The sequence below is a fragment of the Ochotona curzoniae genome, unplaced genomic scaffold, assembly GCF_017591425.1.
Source record: "Ochotona curzoniae isolate NIBS_2020 unplaced genomic scaffold, NIBS_Ocur_1.0 scaffold_4505, whole genome shotgun sequence".
In the NCBI taxonomy this organism is placed as follows: Eukaryota; Metazoa; Chordata; class Mammalia; order Lagomorpha; family Ochotonidae; genus Ochotona; species Ochotona curzoniae.
In genome coordinates, this window is record NW_024467118.1 from 56,422,779 (window position 1) to 56,436,341 (window position 13,563).

General features: G+C 41.0%; 1 protein-coding gene across 2 annotated transcripts in view; it reads left to right on the forward strand.

The window, feature by feature from the left end:
* ERI1 (exoribonuclease 1) overlaps window positions 1–13,563 on the forward strand; it is an 80,899-nt gene that overhangs the window by 14,764 nt on the left and 52,572 nt on the right. The window contains exon 7 of one of the 2 annotated variants that reach the window (XM_040965706.1): window positions 5,837–8,083. The exons of the other annotated variant lie outside the window; for it this stretch is intronic. Coding sequence (XP_040821640.1) covers window positions 5,837–6,079 — 243 coding nt within the window. The 3' untranslated portion in view covers window positions 6,080–8,083. Of the gene's footprint in view, window positions 1–5,836; window positions 8,084–13,563 lie in introns of those variants that run through there. 2 annotated transcript variants of the gene reach the window in all.

A 13,563-nucleotide genomic window follows, 5' to 3' on the forward strand; every position in this document is an offset into this window, starting at 1 on the left:
GCAAGCATGCCAGCCCCTGTTGAATTTCTGCAGTGGAAGATGAAACTTTAGCTCTATTTTGTCATCTCTTTGGCATCTTTCCCTTTCCTCTATCTGTACAATGCAATTATATCACCTTGTTAGTCTTCATTGCTGAGTATGGTATTCACAGCTTTCCCTAGATTTACAAATTACTTTTTTTCTTACTAGATTTATATATTTGAAAGAGGCAAAGTACTCCCATTGCTAATTCATTTTCTAAATGCCTGTCTGGGCTGGGATAGGGCAAGGCTAGGCCTAAGGGAGCAGCTGGGAATTCCATTGACGTCTCTTGTGGATTCTGTTGTCTGCTGCCTCCTAGTTGTGTTAGCAGGCAGTTGGATTGGAAGTGTGGACCCAGACACTGTGCTGCAGGGCGTCACAGAGGTCTTTTCCCCTGTGTACCACTGCTGCTCTCCATTTAGACTGAAAACAACTGCTGTACTCAGCACAGCACACTCCACACTCAGATCGCTTGTTAGTTGCTCTGTTTTCCTTTTACTTCCCCGGATACTGTATTCCTAGAGGCTTTGATAGTGTCTTTCTGAGCTATTCAGACCTCTTCTAAAATTGTCCTAGGGCATTTCCTTTCCTTTTGTATCAAGTGCTAGATTCTGTGTCATCTTCTTGCCCCTTAATAATTTCAGTTAAGCATGTTCTAAGGTATTTTCATGTGAAAAGCTTTACTTAAAAAATTATTGAACATTTAAAAAAATTTTCTGCATGCAGCAAAGTAATAGGAGATTAATTCAAAGTGAATTCCGTTCTAATTTCTGTCCAGCTAAACGCCTTTCCTTTTCATGCCAACATGGTACTCATATTCTTATTTCTCCTTGCAGCTTTAATATTTTTATACATATCCTCATGTGGTGTAGTTTTGTTTGTGAAGGTGGTGCAGTTAGCATGACACTGGCTATATTGTATTGCCTTTTTCCTTGGTATTATGCTTGGGATCCATTCCTGTTGTGAATGTTACTGCAGTTTCTTCAGTTTAATCCCCTGTAGATCCCTACTATGTGAATATGCTGGTTTGTTTATCTGTCCTACTTTAGCTGACCTTTTGGGTTGCTTTTACTGTTGAGCTTTTATAAACAGTGCTGCTATAAGCATTCTTGGACATGACCTCTGGTGCCTTTATGCACTCATTTCTCTAGGGTCTGAGCCTGGGGCATCAGCGAGGTCCTGAGATTTGTAATTCAGATGGTTTTCCAAATGGTTTGTACCATGTGTACCATGTTACACTTTGATCGGCAGGATATGACTTTTTGGTTGTGACATGTCTTTGGCACTGTGTTGCATTGCCGCATATGTTCATTGTTTATGTAGCTGGTAGATGTGGAATGCAATTTTAGCAAGGTTCTAGCCTGCATTTACCTGATTACCCAGGAGGTCGAATACAGTGTTCATTAGACCCCCGGACTTTTTTCTGTGAAGTCTCATTTTTAATCTCTTTCTTAAAAAAAAAAAATGGGTGGTCCATTGTTAGTTTGTAAGTCTTTAATTTGGATACCGATTCTTTATGTTTGATAGCTCCCCCACTCCATTTTTTTGTTGTTTTATTTCCACTTTTTGTTCTTAAGAGAAACATTTCTTTTGTTTTAAGGATTTGTTTATTTGAAATGCAGGTTTATTTTTTTTTCTTAGAAATCAAGAAGTAGTGGCCCGGCGCGGTGGCGTAGTGGTTAAGGTCCTCCCCTTGCACGCCCGGGATCCCATATGGGCACCGGTTCTAATCCCGGCAGCCCCGCTTCCCTTCCAGCTCCCTGTCTGTGGCCCGGGAAAGCAGTTGAGGACGGCCCAAAGCTTTGGGACCCTACACCTGTGTGGGAGACCCAGAAGAGGCTCCTGGCTTCGGATGGGCATAGTATCGGCCCGTTGCGCTCACTTGGGAAGTGAACCATCAGATGGAAAATCTTCCTCTCTGTCTCTCCTCTCTGTATATCCACCTTTCCAATAAAAATAAATCTTTTTTTTTAAAAAAAAAAAAGAAATCAAGAAGTAGAAAGAGGGCTCTTTCATCTGCCGGTTCACTCCCCAATGACCACAGTGGCCAGGGTTGAGCTGATCTGAAGCTGGGAACCAGGAGCTTCTTCCAGGTCTCCCAGTGGGGGTGCATGGACCTGGGTCACCTTCTGCTGCTCTTCATACGCTGTGATAGAAAACTGGATCAGAAATGGAGCAGCCAGGACTTGAACAAGCTCCCACGTGTGATGCTGGCACTAGCAGGCAGAGGGTTAGCTTTCTCCACAATCCAAAAAATACCAAACATATATTTAATGAGCCTGTATGACTGAACATCACATCCCTGTGACCAACCTTGCTTTGTCTGTGTTTTCTTTTTCCTACAGAATATAGACACTATGTCTTGTAATCTCTAAATATATCTTAGTATATCTCCCAGATTTGAAGAGATGAATCCAGGTTTCCCAAATGGATGGTAGGAGCCCAGTTACTTCATCTATCACTGTTGCCTCCTAGGGTCAGCATCGGCAGGGAATTGGAGTCAGGAGCTAGAACTCTGGGTGTTGAACCAGGAACTCCCATGCGGGATGTGGGCATCTGCATTGCTAGGCTAAATGCCTGCATATTGTAAAAAAAAAAAATGCATTTAAGTATTTTTTTTCAAAAGCAGAAATACCGTATCAGTATCACATCTAAAATAATAATAGTAATTCCTTAATTTAGTCACAGAGCCTTAATGTATTTGATTGGTGTCAAAATAAGGTTCACTTATTTGCAGTTAATTAATAATCTCTTCTGTACATTCCGTCTCCATTTTGGCACCCAGTTTTTGTTTTGTTTTGTTTAGAAACTGCTAATTGTCCTACCTCTGTTCTTTGTGTTTAAATTTGTGCTGAATTTTATGGGCTTCCTTACTATTAGGTTGTTAAATCGCTTCACTCTTTTTTTTAAAGATAGGAAAGGAGGAAGGAGAAGTGTCTTCTGGGTCTCTCACATAGGTGCAGGGTGTTAAGGCTTTGGGCTATCTTCTAGTGCTTTCCCAGGCCACAGACAGGGAACTGGATGAGAATGGAGCAACCGGGACACGAACTGGTGCCCATACGAGGTTCTGGTTCATGCCAGACGAGGATTTAACCACTAGCCTATCGCACCAGGCCTATGGAGCAAGTTTTTAAATGTTTAAAACACAGTCACACAATGTCACCATTCATCATCAATCTTCATTATTTTTAATCATCTACAAAGGCATTATTCTTTGTGTCTAAGGAGTTAGTTACAGAAAAATGCCACATAGATTAATTAGTTTATTTTTGAAAAGTTACATCCTGGGCCTGGCCCAGTAGCCCAGAGGCTAAAGTCCTTGCCTTGAACGTTTCAGGATCCCATATGGATGCCTGTTCTAATCCCAGCAGCCCCGCTTCCCATCCAGCTCCCTGCTTGTGGCCTGGGAAAGCAGTCAAGGTCGGCCCAAAGCCTTGGGACCTTGCACCCACATGGGAGACACAGAGGAGGCTCCAGGCTCCTGGCTTCGGATCGGTGCAGCTCTGGAGGTTGCGGTCACTGGGGTAGTGAATCAGCGGACAGAAGATCTTCCTTTCTGTGTCTCTGACTTTCCAATAAAAGTAAATAAATCTTAAAAAGGAAAAAAAAATAGATCTTAGTGTTGGTGTCAGTTCAGGAGTTGAAGTACCACTTGGGATTCCCATATCCCATGTTGAAGTGCCAGGGTTTGAGGTCCAGCTCTACTTCTGCTTCCAGCTTCCTTGTTATGTCCCGCTTAAAAGATTTATGTTAACGGCTCAAGTAGTTGGGTCCTTTTCCCATCCACCTGGGAGACCCAGGTTGAGTTCTTGGCTTCTGGTTTCAGACCGGTCCAACCTAGATTTTTTCTGTGTCTTTCTGTGTCTCTACTTTTTTTTTTTTAAGTCAGTTGAAAGAGTGACACGGAGAAGGGTCTTCCATCCAATAGCCAGCCCACTCCTCACAACAGCCAGGACTAGACCAAGCTGAAGCCAGGAGCCAAGAACTCCATCTGCATCTTCTGCATGGTTGAGAGGGGACCAGATGCTTGATCCATCTTCTGTTGCTTTTCCAGGCACTTTTTCTTTCCTTTTTAATTTTTTTAAAAATTTACTTTTACTATTGTTTACATAGTTGAAATAAATGCATGCCTATGTGGATCTCTGATTAGAGTGGGGAGAGTCAGGTATGGAGGAAGATGGGTAGGACACATTTCAGCATTTCTTTCTCCTGTGTGCACAAAGGAGAAGGGGGATGGGCTACTCCTTGCTGTCAAGTTACATCAGCACCCAGGGATGGGAGGACAGTCCTTTGACTGCAGAAAAAATTGTTCTGAGGGTGTTACTTAAGTATTTCATTAGCCCTGAGATGTTAGTTTCATTGCTGTAGGATTGAAAAAAACCTTTCCAGGTTGACAAAATCCACCTTAGTGTATCCACTGGCTCAGGAACATGCCACAAAGCTTGGCTATGAGAATTGACCAATCTCTGTGCTTTCCATCCTCTGATGAAGCAGTTGACATTCCCTGTCCTACATGAACTGGCTGTCATGTCCCCTTTGTGCGTCTGGATGTGCTGTCCACTGCACAGGCATCAGCAACTGAAGTGGCCCAGTCCCAATACATGTACTGTAAGATCAGACCGCACATCATGTGATTTTTTTCCCTTTGGCTGGGGTCTGAGTCCAGTGGTCCTTTCGGGGTGTCTGTGAGGAAACCTTGACTGGGGTGACCTCAGACTTGCCAGCTAGTACAGGGTCAGGTCAGTCTGCATGTATTGATGGATGCAGCTTGGTCAATTCTACCTGAGTCCTAGCTCACACAAATGGATGGATGTTATGGCCCAGCCCAGCCAGCATGCCACAGACCCGGTCTTCATGCATGCTAGTTGGTACAACTCCCAGTAACCCCCACCAGGCCCACTCCCAGCCTGGTTTGTACACATACTAGCTTCTGCTGCAGGCTAGCCTGGTCCAGCCTACATCCCATCTGGCTCTCATGCAGAACTATTAATGCTGCATCTTGGCTTAGCCTGACCTACCCTCCAGACCTCATTTATGCCAGCAGATCCTGCCACACTGTCCAGTCTGGCCCACCCCCAGCCTTTGTTGTTCAATTCACCAATGATAGGTGCAGCCTAGCAGAGGAGTGCCCAGTGTTCTCCTGCCAGGCATGTTCCAAGCCCCAGATCTTGCACTTGCCAGGTGAACTGTGGCAGCTCTTGCCAGTGGTTACAGTAGCCTAGCACAGCCTGGCCCTCAGGTGAACTGGTGGACGTTGCAGTCCATCCTGGCCTGGTCTGCACCCTGTCCTGGCTCTTATTCATGCCATTGTATGCTATGGATTGCCCAGACCCAGATCACACGTGCCAACAGGTTCTACAACCTGGACTAGCCTCCCAGGCACTTTAGCAGGGAGATGTACTAGTTGCAGAGCAGCTACAGCTTAACCCATGGTTCCCAATTCGGGAAGTTGGCACTGCAAGTGACAATTTAACCTGCTGTACCCCAACACTGGCGCCTGTCCTTCTTTCTTTTAAAAAATTAATTAAAAAATAGATAACTTCCATTTCAGAGGCCACATACAATATTGTACTTCCTTTAATAAGCAATTTGTTAAATTACTAAAAGTACAAAGGTGTTAGATGTCTGAGGATTGCCTTTATATTTTCAGCTGAAACTCTTGAAAGCAGAGAATTTGAGTATTCCCCTCACTTGACCAGGAAAACTACCTTTTGCTTAATTTTGTTCGATTTTTGTTCTTTTTTCAGTTTCTAATTTTCCAACTGTGGCTTACATTGACACTAAAGAATTATTTACTAAGCTATTTATTTTCCAGGTTCCTAGAAGCCAAACAAAACTGACAATGATGCTTGAAAAATTAGGAATGGATTATGACGGGAGGCCTCACAGTGGTCTTGATGACTCTAAGAACATCGCTCGAATAGCAGTTCGAATGCTTCAGGATGGATGTGAACTGCGAATCAATGAGAAAATGCATGCAGGACAGCTAATGAGTGTGTCCTCTTCCTTACCCATAGAGGGCGCTCCAGCTCCACAAATGCCACATTCTAGAAAGTAGCAGCATTTCTGTGACTTGTTCTCATCTGAGCTGCTGCAAAGGTGGCAGATGACCACTCGTTGACTCTGTCCTACAGTGCAAACTTCAAGCACTTTAAACATTTATAATCTTGTTGCAGTTGTAGAGAGCTATAGTTGTGTACGTATGTGAAGAAATTTTGTGAGCAGGCATATTGAATTGTCACCAGCACTTTTAATATAAGCAGAAACAGTAACAGTTTCTGCTTAGAACTGTATTGCACATTTTAAGGTGTCCAAGATGTGTCCCTTTTGGTTTTAAAATGTGTAAGTTAAAGGCTCATCACTTAAATGTTATAATCTTACTGATGTCAAAATACAGGACAGATTTCTACATTAGTGTCATTAAATTAGTTTCTTAAAATGTGTAAAAGATAGGAAGGTAGGACTTTTCTGATCTTTGGATTCTGAGAATATCATAGTCTTTTTGATTTTTGAATTTTACATTGGAAGCTCAATTACAGGTGACTTTTATTGTCCTGAAGAGACCTGGTCCCAGGACTTCCTGTGGATTCTGCGGTCTGAGGGTGCTCAGGTGCTTGATATCAGTGGAATAATATTTGCATATGAATATATCCTATACAATCTTGTACATTTTGAGTTATCCCTGTATTACTTACAGTGTCTGAAACAATGAAATGCTGTGCAAGTAGTTGTTAATACTATATTGTTTAGGAAATAATGGCAAGAAAAAAGTCGTATGTTCTGTGCAAGGGTGACTGTGACAAGCCTGACCGCATACCGCGCAAACTGGTTGAACTCGATGTGAGCCAAGAAGTGTTTAATTCAGTACTGGAAGGAAACTGAGAATCCTGTGGGATGGTTGGGGGGCTGTGGCAGGTACTGGTGTTCTGTGTGCGTTGGTTGGGTACTTAATGTGTAGCAAATTCAAGTTGTGCTTTCTGGATTCCCCTTTCTCCTCCCCATCCTCAGATGGTTGAATCCCTGGGCATGTGAAGCCTGCAGGCCAACTGTAGATGTGATGAATTTCTTCAAACCCATAGTATATAGATCTGCCAGCAATTAGAAGACCTGTGATAGCTTAGGTGATGTTAATGCTATTGAATGCTATTGTTACCAGGAGAGTAATACATAGTCAGAAGGAAGTGCTGTTAATAGGACTATCATGAATTCTGTAGGCCACATTTGGCTGTGCAGAAAGAAACCAGTGGAGTATATTTTTGTTTTTAAACTTGATTTCTTAGTTCCACCCCTTATGACATATCTTCCCACATGTTTTAAGAGACTCTGCTATGTTTTGTAAAAAACTAAACATCACCACTTAATTTTACGTTTGTATTCAGTATTATGAGTAGGGTTAATAAAGTCAATTAGTGCTTTCTTTTCTATCTTATGTTTTAATTAAAAACTACATTGGCTGCTAGTGGATTTACACAGTGATACTTGTCTGATTTTACGTAGTGTGTAACCCACACAATTGGAGAAAATTTTAGCTGGTATTAAAAACCAAGTGTGCTTTTGGAGTTGATCATTTTTTTATAGAAGACAAATATTTCCTCTTGTATCATTTATCTAACAATTTCATTGGCATTGCTTGTTCCTTTATGGTGCTTCTTTATTTTAGTGGTTTATATAGTATCGAGTGAATTTCCTAAACCTTTGCCAACCCTGATGCAGAGGAGAGTTGTAGACATTTTTTTTTGCCATGAAACTTCTCTACCTTGGGCTTTAGAAACCCCTGAGTTTCCGCCTTTGAGCACTAGTTGTCTAGTGAGGTAGTACAGAATAACATAGGTAAGAAGAGGTATCAGGTGCATGATGCGCTCAGACAAACTGCTATGGCTGTATGTAGTAAGAGCCAGCCTGGGTTTTGAGACTTAGGTGGTAAACTCCTGGAGTCGAGAGGACTGTTTGAGATGTTGATCTATGTACCATAGATTGCACATAAAATGTATGGTGAAATATTAGTGGAAAATTTCCTGGAAAGCCTTACTGTGTCAGGACAAAGAACTAGAAAATAGGCAGTGACAGAAATGTGGATGCCGGGAGATCCGAGTGTTTTCCAGGAGTACTCTTGCCACGTGGGCAGAGTATTTTAGGATGCTAACACCCTAGTGGAACTGCAGCTACCTCTCATTTCCAGGCCTGTTCATGAAGAGTTGAAACCATAAGGTGAACATCTGAGTCTGACAAAGAAATGTGACATTGTTCTCCTCTTTTGTCAAGTCAAGCTGCTAATTTCTTCCTTTGTTTGTCTTTTTGCAAGTACCTGTATGCCGCCAAGATCATTTCTTTTTAAGACCTTCGAATTTATAAGCTTATTTTCGCTCCCAATGTTTTACTGTGCTAATTCCTTTTTAATTCCTCTTTTGGATTCCTGCCCTCCACTCCTATTTGGTTTGGGATTTTGCTGAGTTGAATCACTCTTATTCTGAGAGATAAACTAAACGTCAAGAGTATTGCTTTCTTTCCTTTGACTTTTCATTATGTTGACTTCAAGGTATATAGTACTGATAATTCTTGCCAGAAGAATGCTTGAGAGAAATGCTGTTCTTGTATCACATTCAAGAACTAGTACTAATACCATATTCATGTTAATTGCTATTACTCTAACATAGGACTTACTAATATTCCTTATAAATATTCCTTTTGTTTCTTCCTTAATCATTATCTGTGTTACTTATTTTCTGTGTTGCTTGCTCTGATATAGGGGATCTCTGCTTGCTTTTCTTTCTTAAAAGACTTATTTTTGGAAAGGTAAATTTACAGAGAGAAAGAGAAAGATCTTCCATCTGCTGATTCATTCCCCAACAACAGCCAGAGCTAACTTAATTGGAAACCAGAAGTCAAGAGTTTTTTCTGAGATTCCCACATGGGTACAAGGTCCCAAGACTTTGGGACATCCTCTACTGATTTCCCAGGCTACAAGCAGGGAACTAAAAGGGAAATGGAGCAGCCAGGACTCGAACTGGTGTCCATATGTGATCCTGGCAGAAGCAAAGAGAGGATTTAGCCACTAGACTGTTGCATCAAAACTTATCTGGTCTTCAGATCTACCATGTTTAGAACCAACTAAGGTGTATATATCAGAACACTATGTTTTGTCTTGTGTCTGTTTTGTGTTTTGGGTAAAGTATTTGCCTTAAAATTTTTTTTCTGACAGTTATATTTTACAATAGATCTGTTTAGGCTTACCTCCTAGAACCAAGTTTCTACCTGGAGTGAAGAAAAAAAAAAAAAACCCAACAATGAACATGTTACCAAACAAACAAACAAAACCCCAACAATGAACATGTTACCTATTGAAAGAGATGGCATCTCTGAAGACTAGCTTAAATGCTAAATTTTTATCATGAGTCCAGGTGCCAATCCCATAGTGTAGTAAGCTGGACTTCAGCCTATAACGCCAGCTTCCCATATGGGTGCCAGTTTTGAGTGCCAACTGCTCCACTGCTGATCCAGTGGAGAATGGCTCAAGTCCCTGGGCCCCTGTACCCATATGGCAGAGCTACAAAGAAGCTTCTGGTTCCTGGCTTCAGATTTAGAACTGGCTGTTGCACCCATTTCGGGAGTGAACCAGTGGATGGAAGATTTGTTTCTCCTCTGTAATTGCCATTTATGTATGGCCTACCACCAAAATATATTTGTTACATCTTAGGATGGCTGAAAAATCAAAAGAGGAATATTTTCTAACATAAAGATGAAGGGAAAGCAGTTTTGAATTTGGTAAAGTTATATTGAAACAGAGCTACCATTGTTTACATGATATTTCAGGCTATTTTTGTGTGTGATGTAGTTAGAACAAAGACCAGCTTGCCTTTACAGAAAGAGTTGTCCCTTCTGTGATCTTAAAAAAAAAAAAAAAGCAAACTGAGTAAGTTGACTATTACAATGTAAAAAGTTGAATGCCAAGTTACAATAAGCACACCCAATGTTTCCTGAGTATTAGAAAAGCATTTTAAAACCTTCTGTAAGCCTCCTGTAGGAACAAAGTGTAATCTGCATTTTGCAGATGGAGAAATTGATGTAAGAGAAAAACTTCGCAGGTAGTCTAAACATTTTACCCCTAGTTTATTCTGTTTCGCCTTTAGGTGGCAACTAATTTGATATTCCAAGGACATTCAAATTATGCTGTGTAAGCTTGTTTTGGCTATAGTTCATTTTTAGTGTATGATTTACTAGATGATGTATGTTAGGAAATGGTTTGAGGACTGGTGCTGTGGCATAGTGAGTACAATTGCTGCCTGCAGTACTGGTATCCTGTGTGAGTGCTTGTTTGAGTCCTGGACTACTCCACTTCCTGTCCAGCTCCCTGCTAATGACATGGGAAAGCATCAGAGGATGGCCCAAGTGCTTGGGCGCCTGCACCTACATAGAAGGCCAGAAGAAGGTCCTGACTCCTAGTTTGAGCTCAGCTCAGCTCTAGTCTTTGCGCCCATATGGAGAGTAAACCAGTAGTCGGAAGATATCTGTCTTCCATCCCTTTGCATATTTGCTTTCCAGATAAGTAAAAATTTTTAAAAGAAGTAGTTGGGCGATTCATCCTTTGAATGAGGTAAGATACTTTTAACTTCAAATATAACAGTCTGTAGCTTTTGGAAATGGAATAAATGGAGAAAAATGGAAATGAATTTTTGTATTAAGTTTTTCATTTTGGGGTACATACATTGAATTGTTATTTGACACCTAAAAACTTTCTGGAATAGCATGGGGGCATTTTAATACATGTACACAGTGTGTAATGTTCAAATCATGAGGCATCTCTCCCCAAGCATTTACTGTTTTCTATGTAGTGAAAACATTCTAGTTTTCCTGAAATACAGAACTGCAGTACATTATTGTCTGTAGTTTACCCCCAGTATTATTGAGCGAAAGAATGTCGGTGTCTTGAGTCTATAAAGTGGCAGAGACCAAAAGGCTTATTGATGGTTAGCTGATGAGAGGCTAAAAAAAAAAGCAGAAATCTTCACTAAGTATCTGAGGTATTGGTTCCAAAATACTTTTTCCCCTCCCACGAATACCTGAAGGATGTTCAGGTCTCTTACATACATCTCATACATGCGCTGGAGTACTTCAGTCCTTTGCATTTAAAAAAAAATACATAATGCAGTGTAAATGCTACATGACTACTTGTTAGACTGTGTTTAGGGAATAGTAACAGTTTAGAAAAGTCCACGAGTTTAGAACAGAAAGGTTTTTTTCCCAGAAATATCAATTCGTGGATATTTCGAATCCATAGATGTAGATATGGGGTGCCGATAGTAACAGTTCCTCTAAATTTTGGATCATAACTTGAGTTAGGAGCTGGTGATTCTGTTACTTTAGATCTGCTTTTGTTCTAAGCGAATGTTCTCAAGGTTAATTTCTTTATAGGATGAGTTCTTATCGGTCATTGCAAAGTCATATATAATATGATCACTAGCAAGTTGAGAATACAAGTCCTTCCCCCGCCTCCCACCGTTTCGTTAGGCAAGAGAACAAAACAGAAGAAAGCGTACTACGATTTTCTGCTTCATAATGTGTGTGCACCACAATATGGTTTGTATTGCCAGAACGTCAGAGATCAACCCCTTTCCCTTCAATAGTCATTCTTCTTACTGGCCTTGTTTCTTTGAACACAAACCTGTTTTTCTCATTTGGATTTATTTTTGTTAGTGTGATTGGTTGCACAGTTTCATAGGCTTAAAATCACATAATTAATGTTCTCTTTGCCCTCCCCTTTGGTTGTTGTCCAATCACATTACCCTCACCCCAGTCTCCGCTTTCATCTTTGCTACCCAGGCTTGCTGAAATTTAGGTGAGCTTTCTCTTGCTGTCTTGTTTTATGCGATTTTATTAATAGAATACTGTGAACTGAGTAATTTGTAAAGAATGGGGATTTGTTTTCACAGTTTTGGAGGACAGGAGGTCCACTCTGGAAACTCTTGGGAAGGGTCTTCTTGCTGCGTTATAAAGTGGCAGACAGCATATCCCAGGAGGGCACAAGAGCACTTCAGCTCAGATCTGTATGTCCTTTTTTTTTTCTTTTTCTTTCTTTTTTTTTTTTTTTATTTATTTATTGGAAAGTCAGATACAGAGAGGAGGAGAGACAGAGAGGAAGATCTTCCGTCTGATGATTCACTCCCCAAGTGAGCGCCACGGCCGATGCTATGCCGATCCAAAGCCAGAATCCAGGAACTTCTGGGTATCCCACACAGGTGCATGGTCCCAAATCTTTGGGCCGTCCTCGACTGCTTTCCCAGGCCAGAAGCAGGGAGCTGGATGGGAAGTGGAGCAACCAGGACATGAACCAACACTCATGTGGGATTCCAGCACATGCAAGGCAAGGATATAGCCACTGAGCCATCACATGCTCACAAAAATTCCTGTAATCTGAAACTTAACAGGTTCTGAGTTCTTGGTTAAGGCACCATTAGTGCTGATGAAATGGATTCCCTAAGATCAAGGGTGAGAAGTCTATTGGTCACGTGGAGTTTCTGTTTGAGCAGCATTACAGGTGTGAGCTGTATCTTTGCCTATTGCTCAGCACATTTGTCAAATGTTTAGAGGCTGTAGCTGAAGAGCAGAAGTGTCTGGTCCCTGTTTATGCCTGGCTTTCCCTCTAGGTGCCAGGAAAGGCACACGGATCCTGGACTCCCTTTCACAGCAGTCCCTTCCACACATTACTGATAAAAACTCCGTTCTAAGTATCTTTGGCTTTGATAAAGATCACTCTTTGCTGGTCCTCTTTTGAGAGCAATATTTTTTTCAAACTTCTGTGGTTTTTTGCATAAGCACACGCTTATACTTTAAAAATAACTTTAAAGGAAATTTAATTCTTTGGCATATTTAAAGTTGTTTCCAAGTTTAAATATTGGCAAAAGATAAACTACCGAGCCTAATGTTAATATTGACATTTTAAAACAAAACATGCCTGTTTTTTATATATCCAGTGGTGGCTAAATACCATGGAAATTCAATACATCATCCACATACTTAAAAATACAAAAGGATCTTCAAAAGCTAATATCATTCCTTTTTCACCTCAAATGTGCATTTTCATTACAGTCTCCCCACAAGATTCTGTCCTAATGTGTGTGCTACAACAAAATTCATTCTAAGGTTTAGTTAGGTCCCAACATGAATTGTGAAATGTAGGCTCATACTATTCATGAATAGTGGGGGGAGGTATGCTTTCCTTTGTCCTGTTGCCAAACAAAAAGTGTAAAAATGGTGTAACTTATGATACAAAGTGACCATTCCCATTTGATTGATCCCAAGGTGTTACCCTCCTGTACCTCCCCTCTGCTCTGCTGGGTCCCTGGATGAGCCTGGAAAGAATCGGGTTCTCGCTGAGCACTAGATCTGATTGTCTCCTTGGAGTTTATTGTCACGGGATATTCCCAATTTTTTTTAATGCTTGGAAGTCATATTGATTGTGTGTTTATGCGTGTCTGTTACCAAAGTATATAGATTAAGACTTTTAATTTATTGTGGCCTTAAGGCTATGTTAAGTTTTCTCTCTTT